General features: G+C 54.8%; 8 protein-coding genes across 8 annotated transcripts; 3 read left to right on the forward strand and 5 right to left on the reverse strand.

Annotated features, from left to right (window-relative positions):
• Positions 1–402: 402 nt before the first annotated feature.
• On the reverse strand, positions 403–1,905 carry BDP81DRAFT_397256 (uncharacterized protein; the record flags this gene model as incomplete). The annotated part of the gene is made up of 2 exons (XM_060588295.1): positions 403–1,372; positions 1,427–1,905. 2 exons carry the CDS (start codon positions 1,903–1,905, stop codon positions 403–405), a joined length of 1,449 nt encoding a protein of 482 aa, XP_060441969.1.
• Positions 1,906–2,315: 410 nt separating this feature from the next.
• Positions 2,316–5,039, forward strand: BDP81DRAFT_473995 (P-loop containing nucleoside triphosphate hydrolase protein; the record flags this gene model as incomplete). The annotated part of the gene is made up of 1 exon (XM_060594672.1): positions 2,316–5,039. The coding sequence occupies one exon, from the start codon at positions 2,316–2,318 to the stop codon at positions 4,782–4,784; it is 2,469 nt and encodes an 822-aa protein (XP_060441970.1). The 3' UTR covers positions 4,785–5,039.
• Positions 5,040–5,079: 40 nt separating this feature from the next.
• Positions 5,080–5,517, reverse strand: BDP81DRAFT_434750 (uncharacterized protein). The gene is made up of 3 exons (XM_060590990.1): positions 5,343–5,517; positions 5,190–5,255; positions 5,080–5,115 (listed from the first exon to the last, which is right to left on the reverse strand). The coding sequence occupies exons 1-3, from the start codon at positions 5,509–5,511 to the stop codon at positions 5,087–5,089; spliced, it is 264 nt and encodes an 87-aa protein (XP_060441971.1). The 5' UTR covers positions 5,512–5,517; the 3' UTR covers positions 5,080–5,086.
• Positions 5,518–7,020: 1,503 nt separating this feature from the next.
• BDP81DRAFT_495759 (acetyltransferase) lies at positions 7,021–8,105 on the forward strand. The gene is made up of 2 exons (XM_060595413.1): positions 7,021–7,600; positions 7,762–8,105. The coding sequence occupies exons 1-2, from the start codon at positions 7,162–7,164 to the stop codon at positions 8,016–8,018; spliced, it is 696 nt and encodes a 231-aa protein (XP_060441972.1). The 5' UTR covers positions 7,021–7,161; the 3' UTR covers positions 8,019–8,105.
• Positions 8,106–8,185: 80 nt separating this feature from the next.
• On the reverse strand, positions 8,186–9,638 carry BDP81DRAFT_327023 (nonspecific lipid-transfer protein; the record flags this gene model as incomplete). The annotated part of the gene is made up of 2 exons (XM_060585112.1): positions 8,186–9,068; positions 9,136–9,638. The coding sequence occupies 2 exons, from the start codon at positions 9,636–9,638 to the stop codon at positions 8,186–8,188; spliced, it is 1,386 nt and encodes a 461-aa protein (XP_060441973.1).
• A 927-nt stretch (positions 9,639–10,565) lies between these two features.
• Positions 10,566–12,300, reverse strand: BDP81DRAFT_483383 (uncharacterized protein). The gene is made up of 3 exons (XM_060595056.1): positions 11,668–12,300; positions 11,024–11,589; positions 10,566–10,967 (listed from the first exon to the last, which is right to left on the reverse strand). The coding sequence occupies exons 1-3, from the start codon at positions 12,092–12,094 to the stop codon at positions 10,725–10,727; spliced, it is 1,236 nt and encodes a 411-aa protein (XP_060441974.1). The 5' UTR covers positions 12,095–12,300; the 3' UTR covers positions 10,566–10,724.
• A 2,165-nt stretch (positions 12,301–14,465) lies between these two features.
• Positions 14,466–15,148, forward strand: BDP81DRAFT_397262 (uncharacterized protein; the record flags this gene model as incomplete). Its single annotated transcript, XM_060588296.1, has 2 exons — positions 14,466–14,521; positions 14,893–15,148. 2 exons carry the CDS (start codon positions 14,466–14,468, stop codon positions 15,146–15,148), a joined length of 312 nt encoding a protein of 103 aa, XP_060441975.1.
• Positions 15,149–15,862: 714 nt separating this feature from the next.
• Positions 15,863–18,459, reverse strand: BDP81DRAFT_452457 (fungal-specific transcription factor domain-containing protein; the record flags this gene model as incomplete). Its single annotated transcript, XM_060592750.1, has 2 exons — positions 15,863–17,638; positions 17,698–18,459. 2 exons carry the CDS (start codon positions 18,457–18,459, stop codon positions 15,863–15,865), a joined length of 2,538 nt encoding a protein of 845 aa, XP_060441976.1.
• Positions 18,460–22,767: the final 4,308 nt, after the last annotated feature.

Consider the following 22,767-nt stretch of genomic DNA (forward strand, 5'->3'; position numbering starts at 1 on the left):
GTCCTTTCGTCGGGGCTCTCCGGATCGTGTTAACGGAGGCCAATCCGGCACGCCGAGACCCCTACTCCATGCTGATTTCCTTTCAGACTGCTACCATTGGAGGATTTCTCCCGTTGGAAGCATTTCGTTGCGGATCTGGAAGACTCGATGGGCTGACTCGGGGAAGCGTGGAGTGCGGAGAATCTGGACCAATTTTCAATGTCCGTTGATTTCCGCCGGCCATCGCCGGTCCACGCCTATAACCACTGGTCGGCAACATCGTTTCCCTTAATGTATGCGTGGAATTCTTCAATTAGATTCGAATCTTGACCCAGATCTGGCGTCGCTTGCTCGTTGAATAACCGAACAATCGTTTCCCGGAGCAGCCCGCCCAGCCGCGCGAATCGAACACTTCGACTACACTCAGTCTTCTTTGGAGTCGTCCGCATCTTGAGGAACTTTTCGCGGCCACTCGGAGCAAATGTCGATCTCCTCTCGCGGGAACCAAAGTTCCAAGAATAGGTATAGCAAGTAGTCAACGATGGCACAGAGACAAAAGAGCTTGCCAGCCCAGATACCACAGCCGTAGTATCGCTTGAGTCGATCGATGAGGGCGAAAGATCGCACTCGACTGTTGCCAAAGGTCGAGGAATTAGCAGCGTCGTAGCCATAGAATTCGGCTTCGCTGAGCTCGCCGGTGATTCCCTGGTACACACGCTCGGTGCGTTCAGCAACATTCGTCCACGAGTACATCTTCTGGACTTGCTCATGGAAACGTTCTGTTCGAATCTTGTTTGCTCGCAGTGCAGCAATAGCCCTTCCAGTTGCAGCGACTAGGTCGTCTTCTTCTGGCTTGGCGAAGACAGTCATGTGCGACGGTAAGACCTCAGGAATACCACCGACCTGGGTGCATACCACGTACAGCCCGCAACTGGCTGCCTCTACAATGACAGTGCCAAAAGCTTCCGTCAAACTAGGGTGGAGGTAGATATGGCCGCGAACCATGACATCGCGTACTTCTTCATGGCGAATAGGACCTAGCATTTCTACCCGATCTTGTAAGACGTTTTGCTCAATCATTTGCTCGAGGTCAATGGCCTTGGGTCCTGAGCCCGCAATAATGAATCTCGTGTTTGGGTGGTTCTCGAGGATGCGAGGGATCGCAGCCGTTAAGAGATCCGTTCCCTTGTTATAGAAGAGACGAGATATCACGACGATTGTGACTACATCATTCGGTCCCAGGTGATGCGCCGGGGGCGGGTTCTGGCCAAATGCATTGTTGGCGTCGGTAGGGGGATAATCGAGTGGACGGAAGTTCTCAGACACAACGGCGTTAGGTATGACTGAAACCATGAGGGGATCTAGAGATGCTCGGAGAACAGTATTTTCCTTGCTACAGTTTCAGTCAGTCTTGTTCATTCAAGGGTGGGCGCGCGGCGCAACGTACCAGGTATGGCTGACACAAATAACGTGGTCCACGTCACTCAGGGAGAACTTGAGAATCTTGTTTGTCAAGATGCTGCTAGCATCGGCGAATCCAAAGAGCGAATGGTCCGTAAAGACCGTCCGTAGACCCATGGTCCTCGCATGCAGAATAGCTTCATGGCAAAAGGTGCTCAAACTCGCGTGGCCGTGGACGATTTCGATCTGTTCTCGGATGAGGATATTGCGAATGATGGGAAATGCTGAAAAGACGGTTGGGAAACTAGCCGATCGGAATACGACGAGGAACGGGATGTGGTAGACTCGGAGGCCGTTTGTCAGATTTCGGATACCGGTGCGGCCCTTATATGCGTGGGTGATGATGATGACTTTGTGCCCTCGATCGATGAGCTTCGTGGATAGCTGGTAAATGTGACTTTCGACTCCTCCTGGTTGCGGGAAGAAGAAGTCGCTGGCCATAGCGATATTGTATGTTCGAGCCATGTTGTCAGTATGCTCAGAGCGAGCGGTGGTCACCTAGAAAAACGATGTAGAAGCATTGCAGGTTGTCAGACGCAAAGTCGCGGGACAAGATCTGTCGTCGCAAAGGGAATGTATAGGTGAAGTGTGTTCCTCAAGGTCCTTCTCAGCCAAGGTAGCGTGGGGAGGTAGGTACCTTGCGCGACGGAATGGAAGCTTTAGGGGGGAAGCTGCGGCATGATGCTCCGATAAGGAAGATATGGCAAGCGGTAGAACCTGGCAGAATTGCGATAAGGAAGTCCATCCAACTTTTTTTTTGGGACGGTGCGACAGGTGCCCCTCCAACATTTGAATGTCAAGCCTCGCTGCGAAAACAGAGGTGCACACAACGTCAGGAACGACTCTACAAGGTTCGCGAGAACCCAATTGACACCATGTACGCTCGTTACGTCCCATCCAAGAAGAAGGAGGCCCAGGCGCCTGTCGAACCTTCGCCGCCGCCGCCGCCTCCCCCAGCTTCAGAGCCATCCGCGACACCAGCTAGCGAGCCAGTCGTGACCGAAGGTACCACGGCGGCCGTTCCATATGCACGATTTGTTCCCTCCAAGAAGCCTCGCGCCTCCATTTCAAGTTTTGCACCAGAAAGCAACGACGTGCTGTCCCCGGCGACGAAGCGCAAACATGAAGAGCCAGTCGAGACCTTAGATACCCCTGTCAAGAAGAAGAAGAAGTCAAGAAAGTCAGAAGGTGATGCTGCCTCGGACGAAGACAAGACGACACCAAAGAAGTCCAAGAAATCGGAATCAGAAGACACGAAGTCGGAAAAGAAGAAAACGAAAAAGCATGTATCTGAGGTCTCGGCTGTCGAGGCTGGTAGCGACGGGGAGGACACCAAAGAGAAGAAGGATAAGAAAAAGAAGAAGAAGGACCGCGGACAGGACGAAGATGCAGAGGATGGCGCCGTCGGCAGAAGACACAAGGACGTCTTGGCCAAGGCTACAAAGTACTTGAAAAAGTCAGCAGAGCTGATCGCCAAGAACGAGGCCGCGGACAAGATGGATGTGGACGAGGAGGAGGAGAAGGAAGAAGAATACGACTTGGTGCCCCTTCCACAACCCGAACCGACCGCCCTCGATACCTCGAAACCCTCATACGAGACGCTCCCGCCTTGGCTCGCCGCCCCGATACGCGTAGCTCCCGACACACGGACGCCCTTCGCAGACATTGGCATCAACCCGAAAGCAGCCCAGATTCTCGAGTCAAAGGGTTTCAAGGACGCCTTTGCTGTTCAGACGGCCGCTCTTCCCTTGCTTCTGCCGTCGTGCAAGCATCGGCAAGGTGATCTTCTTGTTGCGGCGGCCACTGGCTCCGGTAAGACGCTGGCATACGCCTTGCCTATCGTGCGCGACATCAGCCAAGGGGCCGTGACGAGACTGCGGGCTCTGGTCGTTCTGCCGACGCGTGAGCTGGTGAAGCAGGCCCAGGAGGTATTTGAGCTTTGCGCTAGCGCATTCGATGGCCGTGAGCAGAAGAGGGTGCGCATTGGTATCTCCATCGGTAGTCAGCAGTTGAAGCACGAGCAGACCAGCCTCGTCGAAAAAGGGGAGAAGTACGACCCTGAAGCATACCGCGCCGCACACCAAAGAGAATTGGAGGCATGGAAGGATGTTGAGGACACGGCGGCGGAAGATGAGGACGCAGCAGTAACGAAGCCGACCGCCGGGTCTCTCCCGGATCACATTGTCGACTACACATCCAAGGTCGACGTCCTAATCTGCACCCCGGGAAGGCTCGTCGAGCACATCAACCTGACCCCCGGCTTCTCACTAGACTACGTGCGTTGGATGGTTGTCGACGAAGCCGACAAGCTCCTCGCTCAAAGTTTTCAGGGTTGGCTTGACACCGTGATGCCCAAGCTCAGCACCAATAAGTTCAGCGCTCGCGATTTCCCCGACTCAAATCTCAGCGGCGTACGCAAAGTCGTCCTCAGTGCCACCCTGACGCGGGACCTCAGCTTGCTGAGTGGGCTGCAGCTTCGGAGGCCGCAGCTCATCGTCTTGGAAGGCGACAAAGCCGACGGTACGGCACCTATTGCAGAGCATACCCTGCCCACTCTGCTCAAGGAGTCGGCCATCAGAGTACACGACGCGAACCTCAAGCCACTCTACCTTATCGACCTCCTTCTCGATGGCCACCTCATGTCCGACACCGCTTCCAAGACGGACTCCAAATCCACTGCGGAAGACGACGCCACATCCTCATCAGACGATTCCTCGGACTCCAGCTCCGACTCCGATTCCGACTCGGACTCGGACAGCTCCTCAGACGCCAGCTCAACAGCCGCCGCCACCACCACCCCCAAACCCTCCACAAAACCCTTCACAACAACAGCCCTCATCTTCACCAAATCAAACGAATCCGCCCTCCGTCTCTCCCGCCTCATCTCCCTCCTCCACCCTGCCCTGGCCCCCTTCATCGCAACCCTCACCTCAACCCAAAAGACCTCGGACCGCCGCCGCGCCCTCCGCGCCTTCGCCTCCCGCCGCCTCCGCCTCCTCGTCGCCTCCGACCTCGTCGCCCGCGGTATCGATCTGCCCCTCCTCGACAACGTCATCAACTACGACCTCCCCGCCAGTGCCGCCGGCTACGTCCACCGCGTTGGCCGTACCGCGCGTGCCGGCCGCGCCGGCGCCGCCTGGACGCTGGTGGAGGACGGCGAGAGCGGTTGGTTCTGGGGCAAGATTGCCAAGCCGAGCAGCGGGATCCGCCGCGCGGACAAGGTTGATCGCCTGCGTATCGGGGATCCCGATAGCGGTGGGTTCGAGGAGGAGAGGGTGCAGAAGTATGAGGATGCGTTGGAGAAGCTGGGCAAGGAGGCTGGTGAAGCTAGGAGGCAACGATAGTGTTGGATATAGCGGTGTCTCGTATAATAATACCATTTCAAAGCATGTGTTGCCTAAGATGCTCCTTCTTTTTCATCATTTATATATGAATTAGCTCACTAAGAGTTGCGGATTTCATCATCAGGGAAGCCGGTTGGTACAACTCCTCGCCCCGACATGCTCTTGATATGTAAGCTTCTCTAGCTGAACGTTGGATCACCAAGATATCTGAGCTTTCTAGATTGTATTTATTATTGTATTGACTGGTCCATCACCACTTAGACTCTTGTGATATATTATATATGAAGCTACCAACGTTGACATTAAGTGCACTTGCCAAGGAACCAGCTCCCTGCCAACAACGTCAGCATACCATACTACCCAACCCGAACCACGACCTATATAAAGAGATCCTCAGAGACGTACCTTGGTAAGATTTACACGTCAAGCCACTGTTGCACACAGTTCCGGAGTAGTTGACATTGCACCAATCTAGACCACAGCAAAACTCCCATTAGTAAACGCTTACTTGATAAACCCTTCTCCTCTGGGGAATCTCCATGCGGGGCGTCTACTAACCTCCCTTGCGGCGCTGACCCCAGCAGACGTATTCCGACGAGCCGGTGTGAGGCATGCAGTAGCCACTGAGGCACTCAATGTTGAGCTGGCACTTTGCTCCGTCGCCGCTCAGAGCGAACGCGGTGCCGGCCATCTGGGCGATGAAGAAGAGGGAGGAAGACAGCTTCATTGTGTCGGTTTGATGGGATCTTGACTGGGTTGGTGTGGGATAGCAAGGTGTTTGGGTCCAAGTACCAGTCGTCGAAACGGGATTGTTTCTGACAACCTAGTTATATAGCAACATATGCAACGCACAACCCCTATCTCCCCATTCTTTCTGTGTTATTTTTTGCGTGGCCTAAGCTTCTACCCAAGTGATGGACTAATTGCGCCTACGGTGTACTCCTCATTCTATTTTCCTGTACGAGGCCATACGGATACCGTTGCGCTCACGATACATGGGTAGGCGGTGACGCCGTCCCGGCGGGCGGTATTGTGGAGTTTCGTTGTCGTGATAATTAGCTGGTGTTAGACAGTGAACAGGCGACTCATGCAATAGAGTTGTCGTTTTCTTACCATCATTTGAGTCCTAGTTGCCAACTGGACCCCACTAGATCATTAAAGCTTTCTATTATACTTCGAGGCTAGTAGTTATTTACTCTCAACCTTTTGACGATCCGTATTACGGACAGTAACCTCGGGGAAGTGGGAGAGAAAGTCAATGAATGCGAGCTCTCTGATCCAGTCTCAGAGACTCGTATAGTCCGGGTAGAGAATTGATTCTTCTGTGATGACTCGTTGTTCTACCCCTATGTACTGTATATTGTCGCGATCGAATCCGAGTACTCATTCAACTGTCTGACTCGCGCAGTTCGCTCCGGTGTCAGAACTTACAAGAGAAAGAGTGCGAGCAGAAGGATCACAACGGTAGTTCCATGTCTCATGATTATAAGTTGCATCTTCCCCGAAACTTTGCAAGGCTATACAAACCAACGTCCTTGGCGAAAAGCTTAGATGCACCTCTGCGACTCTCGACCTAAAGCTCAAGTTCTCAAGCTGAAGGGTGATGCACTTACCAATTCGCTCTCACTTAATGACGCTACGAGGAGATTAACAAGTGATTCAATTGAAGCCGATGAAAGGAAAGGCTCAGGCTCGGTCGAAGCAGACACGTCATCTTCAATGTGTTTTCGGCAATTGTGTGCCGGTCAGCAATCAGCACCTACGATACGGAGAAGTTCGAGTCATGCCTGTTAAGTTCCGAACCCAGAAGATTCCTGTTCGTGACTCTCCGTCGAAGGTCTCTCTGGCCTTACTGGGTTCTAAGATCTCAAGACGATTGTTGTTGCTTCGAACAAGGCTCTCTGATTATCACGGGCAAGACTCGACGAGCGTTGAACTCAAGATCAGAATTCATGGCCTGTAAGCGGTTTGGGGGACACATCTCCCGCTACGGGGAAACAGACCGGGATACACGGCTTCGAATCCTTCGAGAACATGTCCCAGCAAATCATCGTCCTCGAGAGACTCATCCAGGGTAATCAGTGACTCTTCATCACAGCTCGTTCCAGTTAGCATACCTCTGCACCTCACGTTCACAAGATGATAAATCCCGCAATCAAGGAACCCTGTCATTATCAAGAAGAGACCACATTGCAAACTTGCTTCATTGACTTGCACCAATTGATGAACCACAACTCCCCACCTTCTATATAAGCCGCCCACGATCCTTGGCAATCCGGCATCAAAACTCTCCATCCACCAACACATCCACATCCCAAATCTCAATCTCAACACCAAATAACAACCTTCAACATCTCACCCTCCCACATCCCAAACCATGCCCCCCTACAAAGTCCAACCCGTAACCCTCGCAGACAGCCCCGCCCTAGCCCACAACAACATCTCCGCCTTCTGGACAAACCCGAACTGGAACCTCCTCTGGCCCAAAAACACAACCCTCGACTTCCTCATCGCCGAAGCCACAAAGCGCACGCCAAACAATCTCCTACGCAACACCGCCGCCCTGCGCCACCAAAAGGCCGTCGACACGCAAACAGGCGAGCTCGTGGGCTACGCGCGCTGGGAGCTGCCGGCCGGTCACCGGGACGCGGCGGCGTGGGCCGGATCCAAGATTGCAGAGGATGCGGTGAGCCGGGAGGAGAGGAGGGCGATAAAAGAGCGGTCTGACGCTGCGTGGTGGGAGCCGATTGATATGGACGGCATCGATGATTGCGTTCCGCAGAAGATGCGGATTTTGGCGGAGAAGCCGTATATCAGTAAGTTCCCGTCGGGTCATGAATGGAAACGGGAGTGCCCCCCCCCGCCCCCCGGACTTTCGGACTTGAAGTTCGGGGCCGGCCCCGGGCCCCGGGCCCACTGCCTCTTCCCCCCTTCCCTTCTGAGACCTCTAAACTCTTGAGCTAAAGTGTGAATGAAGGACTCGACTACCTTGCTGTTCATCCCGATCACAAGGGCAAAGGGATCGCGACTGTGCTCGTCCAGGAGGGGATACGGCTTGCTGAGGAGACGGGAATTGACATCTTCATCCTGGCTTTCCCGGCCGGCCTGAACGTTTACAAGAGGCTGGGCTTTAAGGAAGTTCACCGCGGCTACCAGGACGATACCAAGTACGGCGGCGAGGGTTACTGGGTGACGCTGTTGACGTATGAGGTCAAGAAGACCAACAGCGCATAAGAACATCTTCCTCGGTCAGCTCTCACTGAGAGATCAGGAGGAGAGAAAATCCAACGGCGTCAACGATAATGAGATGAACCCAGCGAGATTGATCGACGCGACATACATTTCATAGCTATTTTTCACAATCTCATTAATACAGACCAATATCCCGACCAACTCTCCGCCTAGAACCGCGCCTCAACCTTCTCCTCCGTATCCTGCAAAGCCCAATCGCTCCTCTTGGTCTTACTCCTCACAGCCGCCGCCTGCTGCGCCGTGAACCCCTTGGCCTCAACAGCCGGGTTATATCCCAGCTTATTCACCTTGCCCACCGCCGCCGAGTCAATCGCCGGCGCCTCCTTACCGTCCGCGCGACGATACACCGTCACGACCACGGCGCCGCCGAGACCCAGGTTATGCTGCAGCGCAGCCTTGGTCCCCTTGACAGCACGGTTGTTGGCCCAGCCGCGCAGATGCCAGACCAGCTCAGCGCACTGCGCGATACCCGTAGCGCCCAGCGGGTGCCCCTTGGAAATGAGCCCGCCCGACGGGTTGACGACGTACTTCCCACCGTACGTGATATCCCCGCGCCTCACCAGCTCATGCGCCTTCCCCGGCTCCGCCAAACCAAGCGAATCGAGAACAATCATCTCATTCGCCGAGAAGCAATCATGCAGCTCAACGACCTGGACGTCCTTGGGCGTGAGCCCGGCCTCGCCCATGGCGGCCTTGACGGCGTGCTGCGTCATCTCGAAGCCCATGAGATCGATGGCGGACCGCGAGAAGAGCGAGGGCGCGTCGGTGGCGAGGCACTGGCCCGCGACGAGGACGGCCTGGTCCTTGAGGTGGGGCCGGTCGTCGAGGAAGGCCTGCGAGACGAGGACGGCGGCAGCGCCGCCGTCCGAGGTCGGGCAGCACTGCAGCTTGGTGAGGGGCGCAAAGATCTCGGGGGCCTTGAGGATCTGTTCCTGGGTGTAGACGTCCTGGAACTGGGAGTAGGGGTTCTTTGTGGAGTGCTCGTGGTTGATGCGGGCGATTTCCGCAAAGTCTTCGGCCTTGGCGCCGTATCTGCGCATGGCATTAGCAATGGTGTAAATGCAATCTGTCGGAAAGACGGAGGGGGAAAAAAACATACTTCTCCATGTACTCCCGCCCAGCATTGCCAAACATCTGCGCAGCACCAGGCGCGTTGGTGATGCCCCTCGTCTCAGCCATCATCTTGATGGTCGTGCCCGTGGGGTTCTCCCGATCATTGAAGAAGCTCTGCAGCGAACCGGGCATCATCTTCTCGAAGCCGACGACGAGCACGCAGTCGGCGGCGCCGGACGAGACGAAGCTGCGGGCCATGGCGAGGCCGGTGGACCCCGTGGAGCAGTTGTTGTTGACGTTGTAGATGGGGATGCCCGTCATGCCGAACTGGTAAAAGACGCGCTGGCCGCAGGTGCTGTCGCCGTAGCAGTAGCAGGCGACGCCCTGCTCGACGTCGTCGTAGTTGATCTGGGCGTCGAGCATGGCCTTGACGCCGGCCTCGAAGCCCAGCTCCGTGTAGTCGACCTTGCCGCGGGGCTTGATGAATTTGGTCATGCCGACGCCGAGGACGTAGCAGGGCGCCTTTTGGCGTTGTTGTCTTGGCGCCATTTTGTATGATGTGTGATGTGTGATGTGTGTTGAGTGTTGAGTGTCTGAGTTAGATGTAGGAGATGTTCCTGTGGTGTGGTTGTGATACTTGAGGTAGCTTTTACTTGAGCTCGATGATGGTTTGGGAGTATTGAGGGTTGCCAATCTCAATGGTATAGTAGAGAATGGGAAAGGCAACTGGAGAGACAATCTAGGGTAGGACCTGGTGATATTATTCCCCCGGCTATTCAGAAACGATTTAAAAAAGGTATAGTTACAGAGTCTGTCTTTCATGTGCTCTGCGAGGAAATAACAGATGAAGTTGGCAAGCTTTCGCCTCCCCCTCTTCCAGCACCGCTTTCTTTTTCACCCCGGGAATACGGATAGAGATGGATGAGCTTCTCCAGGTTTCCTCCCTCCCCGAGCTACCTTGTTACCGCCTACCGCCCGCCTACCGCCCGCCTACCGGCACAAATTCCGCACTATCTGCTGTGACTTTGTGACCAAAACCAGCGTCAAAACACCACCTTAACCCACAACTGGCATGTAACACCGCTGCAACGGGGGGATCATTAGGGGAGCTTCGATGCGGGGAAACAGCGTCTCGAAGACGCAGAATGCCGAGGCCCCGGCCGCTAAGAGACGGTCGAGCAACTCGAGCTTGAACCTGCAGCTGTTTCCCCAAACATGGTGGCCAATCATGTTGCTTGCCGAGGTAAATTCGGTCCCTCTTTGCTAGGGCCCTTTTTTGGTAACCTTGGTCGTCGAACACTTTGGGGACTAATTAACCAAGAATGCGACGAAATGCTGACTCGAATAGGTGATTCAGACTTGGTGGTTTTTGCACATGATATTGTATTCCTCGTGGACTTGTAGAGAGTCTTACTTAGCCCATCAACCTAAGCTACTAATCAGTCTATCAAAGGTTACCAAGACACAACACAATTTGCAGATGTCATGGTCTTGCGGTTCAATTATTGTAACGCTGTTAATGCTCATGATGTGTGAGGAACTCAGCATTGTGAACCCGTGAACTCCAATTTAACCATTGGCCTATATATGTCTCTTCCGAGATATTACACACCTCACAACTCAAAGCATCATAAATCACTGCAACTTCCTCTCCACCCACTCTTCAACCCGCTTCTCAATCTCGGGCACATACAACCAACTCATCTGCCCCTCCCCCTCCCCCTCCCCCTCCTCAAACCAAACCTCCTCTCTCGGCAACTTTGCCATCTCATCGCTCGGAAGCCTCTTATTGTTCAACATCTTCGTCAACCCAACCAACCTCCCCAACCTCTCCCTCCGAATCCCCTGCCAGAATTCCACACCTTCCTCCCACCCAATCTTCCCCCGACTCTCTCTCTCTCTCTCTCTCTCTCTCTCTCTCTCATCCTCTTCACCACCAGCGCAAGCGAAGCCGCATCCTCCAACGCCATAGAAGCTCCCTGCCCCGTCGTAGGCGGAATCGCATGCGCCGCATCCCCCAACACTAAAACCCTTCCCCCGCCATCCCGCGAAGCCCACCTCTCCAGCGCAGGCAACATGAAAAACGGCCACACATTCATCGTCTCGTCCCGGATCCCCTCGAGCGCAGACCGCACCAATCCAGGCCACGCCTCCTCATTCAACCTCAACCGCGCCTTGAGCGCCTCCTTATCCGCCATCAGCGCCTCCCGCGGCAGACTCGCCTTTTCGGCATCAAACGGCACCTGCGTCCCCGCCAACATCTCCCCGCCGTCACGCCCCTGCGGCGCCAGCACAAACACCCCGTTGCCACTCGCCACGCTGACGGGGAACGTGTAGTCTTTATCCTCCGGCACCCGCAGCTGCGCCGTCGGCACCGCGTACGTCAGCGCCGCGAGCCCCACAAACGCCGGCTTCGCCTCCGGCGCGACGTAAGTGCTCCGCACCCGCGAGTGGATCCCGTCCGCGCCGACAAGTACCCCAGCCCTCCGCCTCTCCGCCTCTCCCCGTCCGCGAACTCAAACTCCACCCCTCCCTCATCCTCACCAAAAACTCTCGCAAACCTCTTGCCATACCGCACCTCCACCCCGCGCTCGCTCCCGACACGCCCCCGCGAGAATCTCAATCAACTCCTGCCGGAAAATCCGCACGGCATCGTACCCGAACGCGGCCTTGCCGCCGAGAGCGTACCGGTCGACCGTGACTTCGTCGCGGTCCTTGTAGTAGACGTAGTCGAAGCTGTACGCCTTGTCGAAGAGCAGCTCGTAGACGCCCGGGGATTCGAGGATGCGCAGGGCGTTGGGGCAGAGCATCATGCCGCCGCCCGCGTGGTGGTGGGGGGGGGGGGGGGGGGGGGGGGGCAGCGGCACCGCGTCGTGGGACTCGTAGATTGTGGCGGGGATGGCGTGCGCGTTGAGGGCGAGGGCGAGGGCCATGCCTGCGATGCCGCCGCCGATGATGGCGACGTCGTCGACGTTGTCATGAGGGGTGGCTGTTTTGGTAGGCATTGTGAGTGCTATTTCGAGTGAGAGTAAATGTGTGACAAGATAGAGTGTGATGAGTGACTGGGTAGTGGACTAATATACCCAGCGACGATGGTGAGAATTGCTTGGTGTTTTGCATGCCTTGATATCCTCAACACAACATTGGGGAGACCCCATGAACCTTTATACCCATCCCGCTTGCCATACCATGCTGCCTAAAGTCCATTAGTCCCTCTCATACTTGGTAAGCCAAAAAAAAAAAAAGAACACATCATCGTCCTCCAAGGGCGCCCGCTCCCATGAACCAATCTCGCCCTCTCACCAACAAAGCCACCTCAGCCGCGCCCCCCTCCTCCGTATGACCGGACCCGCCACTCGGCCGAGAAACATACGAATCACCCAATCCAGCAAAGCGTCCTCCGTGCTTCCGGGGGCCCCCCTTCTCCGCGTCCGTGTCCGCCTGCGGCCCAACATCCCACATCCACCATCACCCCCCTCACCCAGACCCCCCTCTGCAACCTCCGAGCCGCCGAATCGCTGCTCTCCCTCCATCTCATTATTCACCCTGCGGCCTAAATCACTAAGCACACAAGCTTCGGTTTGTCAGAGAGGACCCCCTAACCCCGAGTAAGCACTATTCTCGCTATGTAACTACACCGAACAGAACAATGATCGACTGTCTGCCCTGAACCATCCTATCCCATCAAGTGGTATACACACACACACACACACACACACACACACACACCCCCTCTCGTCCTCCATCCTCCGAGATTGATGTTCCCGAATCCCTCCTCCAAACCACCCCCAACCGGAGAAAAGGCGTCAACGTGAACCCCGAGCTCCCCTAACTTGACACACACAGAGACACAGCACGCCACCCCTCCACCCCTCCCTCTTCAACCTAAAAGGAGGGAAGAAACTCTGAATCGTTCCATCTCACCTTCGAACCTCTCGGCTCCACCGAGAAACCTTCTCTGGAAAAAGACTTGTACCTATCCTTAGAAGCATACACCTGTGACACCCAAACACCACCACCCGTGAGCAAAAACCGTCTCATATTCTTCTTCCCTTCTTCTTCTTCTTCTTCTCCTTCACACCCCTTCCTTCACACCACCAACCACATACTTTGCCCTCGCCTTAACCCGTCAACCAAACACCCTTGCAAAGCAAAAAACCTTCAAACCACCAAAAACCTAGATCCCCCCCTCCCCTTCCCCACACTCGGCCGAGCGGTCCCGATTTGGTATCCCGCGTCCGACCGGCTTTACACTGTACTCACAGCACTTTGCGCAAACCCCAACCTTCAACCCCCGACTTGAACGCAAAACGGGTTGCTTCGCCAAGCCCCTATCGCATCTTGTCCCCTACAGGTTTGTAAAATAAAATAAAAAACTTTGATATCCGGAAGAACATCCGCGTTTACTCAAATCTAACGCGGCTGATGACTCCGATATTTCTGTGCCCTTCGTGTTCTCGAGCGATTGAATGACATGGACGTTGAGAACCTGGTAGGGGATGTGTAGAAACACAAAGGGCCAAAGACTGTAAAGGAATCCATTTTCCATCTCCAACGCAAACTCAACTAGTACCCTGCTTCATTGAGAAGCACCGCAAATCCCAAGCGTCAAAAATAAAGAATGAACTGAAAGAAAATAGACCCCATAAATACAGCCCTTCTCCGCAACCTCATCAATCGCATTGCCAGACTGCGTAAGCACCACTTTAGCGTCGGCTCCCAATTCCCCCCGTCCGCCATGTCCGCCGTGTCCGCCGTGTCCGCCGTGGTCTCTCGGTCGAGATGCAACAAAACCACAAACACCCGGCCGAGTGAAAGGTGCCGACAACTCAACTTAGCTCTTCCCATCATCTTCGGTTCCGTGAATTATACGAGGTTGTTTGGTCAGCAGACACGAAAATCAGTCTCAATTGCGCCGACGTGGCTGGCGCAAAGCCCCCTTTCCCCCCATTCCTTTCCGACGTGAGATCCTTCTCGGCCGATAGATTATGAAGAATGGAAGGCGATACGGGAAACTGAAAGCTGAGCTGTACTGAAGCAAAAGGATCTCGGCCGGGAGGAGAAACGGATGATTTCCAATGAGGTTTCTGCTTCTCATGGTAAATAGCTTGTAGACTAGTAAGCTAGAAATCTAGAGAAATGTATAAAGGACAAGTGCAAGTCGCGATGGAGACGTATTTGGCCCTCTCATCATCACCAACAGCATCACCATCATCACCATCACCACCCTCTCAAGCCTCAAAGCAACTACATCCTACCCTACTCAACTTACAAACCCATAACCAAACCACCAAAACACCAAAACACCATAACCAGCCCCTCTCTCAAAAAAAATAAAAATTTTGCACATCCTCCTCATCGGCGCAACAGGCCGCAATGGCACCCTCGTCCTCGCCGAAGCCCTCTCCCGAAACCGCACAATCACAGCCCTCGTCCGCGATCCCACAACCACCTCTCTCCCCCTTCACAAAAACCTCGACCTCAAAAAAGGCACCCCCCTCTCCCTCCCCAATCTCTTAAACGCAATGCAACAAACAACATCCCCCCCCCAGACGCAATCATAATCACCCTCAACCCCCGCCGCCAATCCGACTCCCCCTTGTCCGCCCTCGACCCAAACACACCCCCCGCCCTCCTCCACGACTCCGTCAATAACACCCTAACCGCAATAAAATCCCTACTTGTAAACACTTCGCCCGAATGGAGGCCCAAACTCGTCATAAACAGCATGCAAGGCGCCGGCGCAAGCTCAAAGTCCCTCATCCTCCCGCTCCGCGCCTTATTCAACCACACAAACATGAAGTACATACACCCTCGACGACCACAACGCGGTAGACACTCTCATCAAAGGCGACGCCGGCAACGACGTGGTGGACTGGGTCCTGATCAGACCGCCCATGCTGGTCGAGGGCGAGAAGCTGCCGGTCAACGTGTACGATGACGAGGGCAGCGGCGTGTGCTGGATGCCCAAGATCACGAGGCGGAGCGTGGCCGGCTTCATGGTGGATGCAGTTGAAAAGAAAGAGTGGAATCGCAGTGCGCCTGTGGTCACGAACTAAGTAGATCAGTTTAGTTCAACGTGTACGCGAGAAAGCTGTGGGTGGGGATTTTTAGAGTTCATGTCATTCTGCCCTTTGACAATGGAAAGGCCTCCTTTTGTAACTTGATGTAGTAGTAATAAGCATGTTGTGCAAATGCCAAACCATGCCCTTCTTTTTGAATTCCTCCACTGCTTGTTGGTATCTTCGGTGTAATGTATTTACGGAGTTTCTACTCGTATGCTCTCTCCCCTGCCGTGACGTGGGCTTTTCGCATCTCTTTGGCTTCCCCTGCTAGAATGTCTGCATAATCATCATTGTCTACCATCGCTTCCCTTCCTTTTTACTCATTCACAGAAGTACTACAAGTAACAACTGCGGAATTATGACCTGCTCATCCTCGCCGGCATTCGACTTGTTGTTGCTGTTGTCGGTTGACATGTGATTGGTCGTGAAATGTCCAGCAAGGACAAGGGTTGACGGGTCTCTTGGATCGCCGTGATGGTCCCCGCAAAGGGGAAGTTTCGTACCGCTGCCGCGGTATTTGTCGTGTATTTGTCAACGCAGAATCCCAGCAAAACAACTCCAAGCCACAAGGTGTTCGTGGCACGGGCGATTTTTGGGGTGTTCCGGTCTCTCCCTCGATCAGATCCTATCCTCAACCCCGCATCATGTTGATGTTAGGAGGGGCCTGGTATCATCGGATTCCAGTAGTCCAAGTCCCAGTCCGCGTAATCATCCGGAGTCTGCCGACCACGCATCAGCCCAGTCCCATCCGTCCCACAGCACCCAGCCGCCGTAGTCACTTACCGCAGCCGCCGACGCATTTGCATGAAACATGAACGGGACTCTCGTCTGCATGTAGGGGTCCATCGGGTCGGCCGGGTTCGGCAAGGACATCTTCTCGGGGCTGGTTTTCGTAGCGGTCTGACAGGCGTCGAGTACACCTTGAAGGCTGCGTCGGATATCTTGCAGCTTCTGCTCTTGGTTCGTGGCCTGCACCGAGGCCAAGACCACGGCGAGCGCGACAATGTCCTTGACATCGTTGCCACCAACGTTGCGAACAAGCAGCTTAAGCGTCTTCTCAACCGTCTTGATCAAGCGAGACGGTGACCAGAGCGCAAACGTTTCGGTGCTGAAGGTGACCCCATCATCCATCGGATCCGGAGACATGGCCACGGTAGATGCTATCCCGAATGTGTTTCCGTTGATATGGGATTCGGTCGCTGCCTTGATGTAAAAGCACACGCTAAAGGCTGCCTGCAGAATGTCCTTCTTCAGTACCATGTGGTACATGTCGCTGACATCCTGGAAATGACTGAGAAGCGGGTCGAGTTCGTCGAGGTATCGCATAATAACCATGGAGGACCGCAAATAAGCCCTCGATATCTGGGATGGAGCGTCTGGCAGACCAAGCGCGAACGGGCGATATAGGGCCAATAGAGGCCGTCGGACGTGCATGTCGAGAATAACCCGAGACCTCCACTGCTTGCTCTTCTCGACTTCGTTCAGTATACCGTGGCGCGGGAACAGGTAGTTGATATCCTCCAAGAACCGGTCGAGCTTCGTCCCAACTTCTATAATCTCGCTATAATCCCGAATCGAGTCCACGCGGTTGATCAGGTGCGCAACCTGCATCCGAGCTCCCAACGTCATAGCAGCGTATACCTGCATCTGGTTGTCGGTAAGCTGGTCGATGGGCTTGCTCGGTGGGAGCTCCTTCATGTCGAAGAAAAGATCGCTGTCGTCGAGGTTTCGGGGCGGTCGGCAGGTGAAGTCTCCATCGCGCACGAGGCAGGATAGGTTGCATGCCAGCGAGAGGTGTAGGTCCATGTCCAGTATCGTAAACCATAGCCTTCTCCGAAGTTCACCAAAGAAAACCGGCACTCGAGGTTCGAATTCCGATGGGTCTCGGTGCATGCCCATGGTCATAGCCATGCGTACGATATAACCCAATTGCGCCCACGAATCCTGCGGCCTCGGCGTGGTCATCCTCTGAGCGTGAACCAGAAGAATCTCGGTCTGCAGCGTTGTAAAATCAACCAGCTGTTTGCCCTTTAGTCCATCCAGCCACGATCTGACCAGTGCGCACGCCGTGGGAATATGGACTCCCTCGACGCGCTCATGACCTAATCCCTTTGACTTGGTCTCGAATCTCGAGCCAATGGACAGCACAGTCAGAAGCTGGGGAAGAAACGTGTCGCCCTGTAACTTTCCTCCCCAGAACAACTCGTGTTGTTCTTTAAAGGTGGGAACATGAATCATCCGGTAAATGGTCTCGGACGTGTCGATGTAAGAAGCCAGTAGCCTGTCACATATCGATTTCTTGGGAAGGATATCCTGCATGCGCTTCTGGACTGGAATGACCGAATCGGCGAAGACGGATATAGGGGACAAGGACTTTCGATACTCCTCTTGGATCCTCTTGTGTAGTATCTGCAGACCATACATGGTCTCTCGGATACCCTCAATCTTGGACTGGTTTGCCATGAAATCTTTGGCCTCGTCGAACTGGAAGAGTCAGGTTAGGGGTAGAGTCTCGGAGTGATGAGGGGGTCGGGGACAGTTACCAGGTTCAGCAAAACGCGCACACTGTTTTGACCAAAAAATCGAGTCCGTAGGGCGCCTCTCTTGACCGTCAGCCCACGAATTGTCTCCGGCGATAGCGGCAAACGCTGACCAGTTCCGCTGAATTCCGTGCCTGCAGGGCTCCTAATCATGAATTGTTTTTCCAAGCGGTCCAATCGTGAAGTGAGTTCCTCCAAAGCAGTGTGACCAGTTGATTCTCCGTTGCGCAAGGGCACAAAAGACGACTCGGCCGTCTGTGGTCCCGGTGTTGCGGCTGTGGGCAGGCAATTCCGTTTGGGTGGACGCGGCACCTCACCCATCTCGGCATCGGAGCCATCTGAGAGCATTGACGAGTCGTGTTCGGCGGCATACTTGCAGTTGCGATGCGACTTCTGGCACTGCGAGCATGGCAGGTTGCGGTCACATCTTAGCTTGCGCTTGCGACATTCGGTGCACGACTTGACGGGACGCGGCCTCTTGACACTGCGCGATGCCGATGCTGCCGCCGCAGCTGCTGCCGCTGCCGCTGCCGAGGTTGATGCTCCGCCGGCAGCAGGTGGTACAGGGGTTCCCGCAGGTGCAGGCGTGGGTCCCGGCGTGCCGGTAGAGAGATTATGCGGAGCTGGTAGAGTTGGTGATGTTTCGTAGGGAGTTGTAGCGTTGGGTATCGAGCCCATTGGAGCAACAGCAGCAAGGTTCGCGTTAGGATGCAGTGTTGTTGTGACTGTGCCCATTTCCGGGGCAAAGGTGGTTGCGGCGGCCATTTGTGCCGTTGAGACGCAGTATTTCTAGAAACCCCCCGTTCGGCACCGGCAAGAATTACCAGCGGGAGCGGGAGAGACGGTGAGGAGCGAAGTGAGAGGAAACGCAACACAACGCAGCACAGGCAGCACACACTTGACGGCACACCACAGCTAAGGGGCGGCGGCAGCAGCAGCAGCAACAGCAACAGCAACAGCAACGGCAGTGCCTGGCTTCGCGGTCCGAAGCTCGAGGTTGTCTCTTGCTGTGTGCAGACTTTGACGCGCGCACGTAGTGGGCGAGTTTTGGCAGTGGGAAGAACAACAAGTACAGCTGTAGATCGACGCGATGATCAACGTTGTTCGCATTGAAGTTCCCAGGCACGGCTAGTGTTGCCTCTGTTCTGGTTCGCGACGCTGGATCTTGAATCTGACTGGTGTCGAGTCATTCGCCGGCCATACATGCTGTGACTGCGGGTTGAGAGAGACGGTCGGGGGTGGGTGCGGCGTTGGCGCAAAGCGAAAACGAGCGGCGGGAGTAGAGGCAGAAGCTGCAGCAACGTCGATCTTGTTGTTGGAGGTAGCGATCTGGTCCGAGTAGTTGCGTGGACAGTAACAGAGCTATTGCTCTGCCGTGTCCAACAAAGATGGGGCAGCCGTCTGCCGGACACGCCGTAGCCGATGTTACTCAAGAAGCAGCCCTGGATCCGTCGCCAATGGAAGAAGATGAAGCTTCAAGAAGAAGATGGGAGCTCGTGAGTGAGGAAGGAAGGGAAAGAGAGGAGAAGGGGGTTAGATGGGATTAGGAAAAAAGAGACCAAATTTGGTAGTTGCAATGAATGATCCAAGCTTCCCCGGGGCCTTGGGGGTGTGTGGTGCAGAAGCGGTACTGGTGCCGTGTGGTCCAGTGCCTCGTCCGAGGCAAGGTAAGGCAAGGCAAGGCAAGGCAAGGTAGGGACGGAGTGAAGACGGAGTGAAGACGGTACGGAGTAATAAGGTGAGGAAGGGTTTGGTTTGGTTTGGCAAGGTATCTTCTTCTAGCCCGGCGACCTTGGAGGTGAACCGTGAGACTGGCGCCGTTGCCCTCTCTCTCTCTCTCTCTCTGTCTCTCAAGTCTGAACCTGCTCTTTTGTTGCTGACCGTCGATTCTCGGGAGAGCTCAAGACCAGGTTACCGTGGAGTGATACGATACGGGCTGCTGGTTGTTGTTGATTTGGTTTGCCCTCCGAGGATGAAACCCTGAGAGTAATGGTATGTTGGTTTCTTTTGTTGATACCGCCCTCTCGCTCTCCTCAAAGAGAAGCACAATCGAGGACAGAAGCTGGGATTGAGGTGAGTTGCGCGTGTCAAGGTCGAGGACTCGAGGTCAAGGTCGAGGTGTGAGATGCTCAGTAGGTATCCCCGAGGAGAGAAAAAGAAAAAAAAAATGTCCCAAAGTGCAGGGACACAGTGCCCTTGTCAGGCCTGGCCTGGTCTGAGCTGGTTCGTCGTGGACGGGACGGGAAGTTTGGAAGGTTGAGTAAGGTAGGCCAGTCGAAAGACGGCCGTGGTGGTGTGTTTAGTGATGATTTGGTGATCCACCCCCCTTCCACGGCGGTCGTTCCAGGCCATTCAATTGGAGGGAGAGATTGAAGGTGGGAGGTCGGGTCCAGGAAGGGTAGGGTGAGGGTACGCCCCGGCATGCGATTCTCCTCAGGTTGAGAGAGGCAGACGCACCTCAGTATGAGTACGGAGTACTCAAGAGTCGAGGAGGGCACGGCGAGCGCAGGTAACCCGGTATCCGTGGGGTGCTGGTATTGGAGAAGGGGGGGTGGGCAAGGTGAAGACTTGCTTGTATCCGTTCCGTGACGGATGGACTCGATGGAGTAAGGTAAGGTAGAGAGAGCTGCTGCTGTGGTGGGGGAGACTGGAGACTGGAGACTGGAGACTGGAGACTGGGAGAGACAGCCATGCTCTAGGCCCTAGGCCCTTTCTTCTAGTCCAACTCCAAAGTCTCTCCAATCTCCAGAGTCCAGGTCGTCCTTACTGTAAGCAGGTACCTCTTGGCCTCGGGAGTCGTAGACTCGTAGCTGCTGTCCGATAAACGGCCCAAACAAGGCGAAATTGACAAAGAGAAGGCGCGGTGGGATGCCGATGAGCAGAGGGTGTTCGATTCGATAGCCGAGAGATACGCCCAAGAGCCGCCAGTCTGTCTCTCCAATCGCAAGCGCCTTTTTAAGGAGTACGCAGTATTGGACGTAAGTAGTGCGTAGGACGCAGTGTGGTCGTCTTCATGTAGCGTAAAGCAGGCGTCCCTGGTCCCTGCCTTAAGACACAGACATGGACAAGCCGCCTGAAGCTCAGGATCAGACGTACAGCAGGTACCTACGGATAGATGGATGATCGAGTCTTTGGTGAGAGGTACGGAAAGGTATCCGTACCACCGTCCCGACTCCCAGCAACTTGCAAGTGGGACGCCGATGCAGCGGTCATCGAGACTCTGGGCAGGAAAAAAGACGTTCGAGAGCAGAAAAAAAAAAGCAGCTGAGACGGAGCACTAGCAGCATACTGCCACTGGTCAAAAACCCCGGCCATGCGCCAGGCCGCTAGAGACATGTCGCCGGGCTGAGGGGCATCGCTGGGCCTAGAACGAAGCTGGACGATGGATCGGCGTGCCGGGTACCCTTGCCACATTGCTGGAAATCTGTAGCTGGGCATGAGGAAGCCTGGCAGTTGTTGCTGCATAGTCATACAGTGGAAATAAACGGGAAGACGGGCAGCTCCAGAGAGGATCCCATCACTTCTTTCGTGGTCGGATTTGGCTGCTCTGAACGGTACAACGGACACGTTGTTGAGGATATGGACGCTTCTTAGCAAACCTCTGTCTGAAGCGGGTGTCTCTGGTTCTAGCGTGCAATGCAGACATGCAACGACCTGCAAGGTTGCCATCGCATGTGCCCTGATCGGCATGGATAATGGAGAAAGGCTCTGTTTCCTGTCCGTTTCCTTCGAAGCGTGAGCCGAACGGAACTTCGACCGTCCTCGCTTATGATTTAGCGCTGAGGTGGAGTCCGGAAAATTTGTTCATTGCTTTTGCGTCGGGAATCTTGATGTCTTGATGTTGCTACCTTCGGGCGTGTAATTCCAATGAGTGCGTGCGTGAGCGCAAGGGCGGGCGGACGGGTGGAAGAGCCCAACTTGTCCAACAGTCTGTGTCCAGGAGAACGTGTGAGTGTGTGTCTCTACTTCGTAGTCTATGTGTCTAGGTAGGTATGTGTGTATGTCGTGCCGTTGAGCTTGTAGAGTTTATGTGCGATGAGGGAACCAGAGAGAGAGGTACCTGAACCTTGTCAAAGATCCCATGTACTTCCTCCTCAAGCAGTCAACAACCGAGCAAAATGGACGAGACATTGAGTGTCGTTGGTAGCTTGCTTTGGGTAGCAGCTGCTAGTACGTATCGCCTCTTGATGTTCATACCTACATAGATCATCCGTCAGCAGGCCAGCACCACGTGTGGCCAGGATGGCCGGCCATGATGAAGCACCAAGCAAGCTAGCCACGCACAGATACACGGTATTATCTTGTGGCGGATAGGCATCCAAAGGCAATAGTCCAAACTCGAGGTACCCCAAGTCCCCAACGTGAAGTGTAAAAGGAGCGTGAGGAGACGTGAGGATCAGGTACCTTACCCTGCCCTACCCTCATTGCTTGGCTTGGAGGAACGAACGGCTTCAAGCGTTCCCGGCCAGAGACACTTCCAAAAATACACGGCATGTCCATGGCGGACTCGTCTCCAGAAACTCAGAGACAACCCACAGTTTCTGGGGCTCAGCGGGTGTCACAAAGCGGCCTCGACTGGACCTAAGCCTGGAATTCCCCTGGCACGTTTGATCCACTCAAGCTTGCTCTAGCACGAGCTGTCCCCGCCGTCCGAATGTGATTGTGCAGAAAGCCGGCCCCATTGCAAAACTGCAAATCGTCTTCCAGGGTTGGAGGATGGAAGGCCAAGATGAAGTGGAAGGAGTGGATGTGGCATGGCTTGCGGTGGGCCAGTTGCATAGTGCCTGTCAAAGACTCCCCCCCCCAACAAAACATGAGGTAAGATGGTAAGGTACCCCATTCGTAAGGCCAGATGTGGAAGCCGATTCGAGGTAAATGAGCAATGAGCCTGTCAAGGTCAAGAGATGCGCAGCCAGTGGAAAGCCACGCCTGAAGTATCTTCATTTCGGGGCCTGGAAAAACTTCGTGTTGACCACCTTTGGTCTATTGCAGGAGCATGATGGGGCCGAGGGACATGCCATAATCGTTGATGTCCGTTAACAAGAACAAGTATTCGTAGTCGCATTGCCTGGT

The sequence above is a fragment of the Colletotrichum phormii genome (genome assembly GCF_030913505.1).
Source record: "Colletotrichum phormii strain CBS 102054 chromosome Unknown BDP81scaffold_18, whole genome shotgun sequence".
Taxonomy (NCBI): Eukaryota; Fungi; Ascomycota; class Sordariomycetes; order Glomerellales; family Glomerellaceae; genus Colletotrichum; species Colletotrichum phormii.

Bases quoted from the DNA above. Each gene is read 5' to 3' on its own strand.
- BDP81DRAFT_495759 (XM_060595413.1), top strand. From the start codon at position 7,162: ATGCCCCCCTACAAAGTCCAACCCGTAACCCTCGCAGACAGCCCCGCC. The intron at 7,601-7,761 runs GTAAGTTCCCGT...GTGTGAATGAAG, and splicing joins GGCGGAGAAGCCGTATATCA to GACTCGACTACCTTGCTGTT.
- BDP81DRAFT_434750 (XM_060590990.1), bottom strand. From the start codon at position 5,511: ATGAAGCTGTCTTCCTCCCTCTTCTTCATCGCCCAGATGGCCGGCACC. The intron at 5,256-5,342 runs GTTAGTAGACGC...GCTGTGGTCTAG, and splicing joins GGGTCAGCGCCGCAAGGGAG to ATTGGTGCAATGTCAACTAC. The intron at 5,116-5,189 runs GTACGTCTCTGA...CGTTGTTGGCAG, and splicing joins GACGTGTAAATCTTACCAAG to GGAGCTGGTTCCTTGGCAAG.
- BDP81DRAFT_483383 (XM_060595056.1), bottom strand. From the start codon at position 12,094: ATGCCTACCAAAACAGCCACCCCTCATGACAACGTCGACGACGTCGCC. The intron at 11,590-11,667 runs GTGCGGTATGGC...GCGGACGGGGAG, and splicing joins GGAGCGAGCGCGGGGTGGAG to AGGCGGAGAGGCGGAGGGCT. The intron at 10,968-11,023 runs GTGAAGAGGATG...AGTCGGGGGAAG, and splicing joins CGGCTTCGCTTGCGCTGGTG to ATTGGGTGGGAGGAAGGTGT.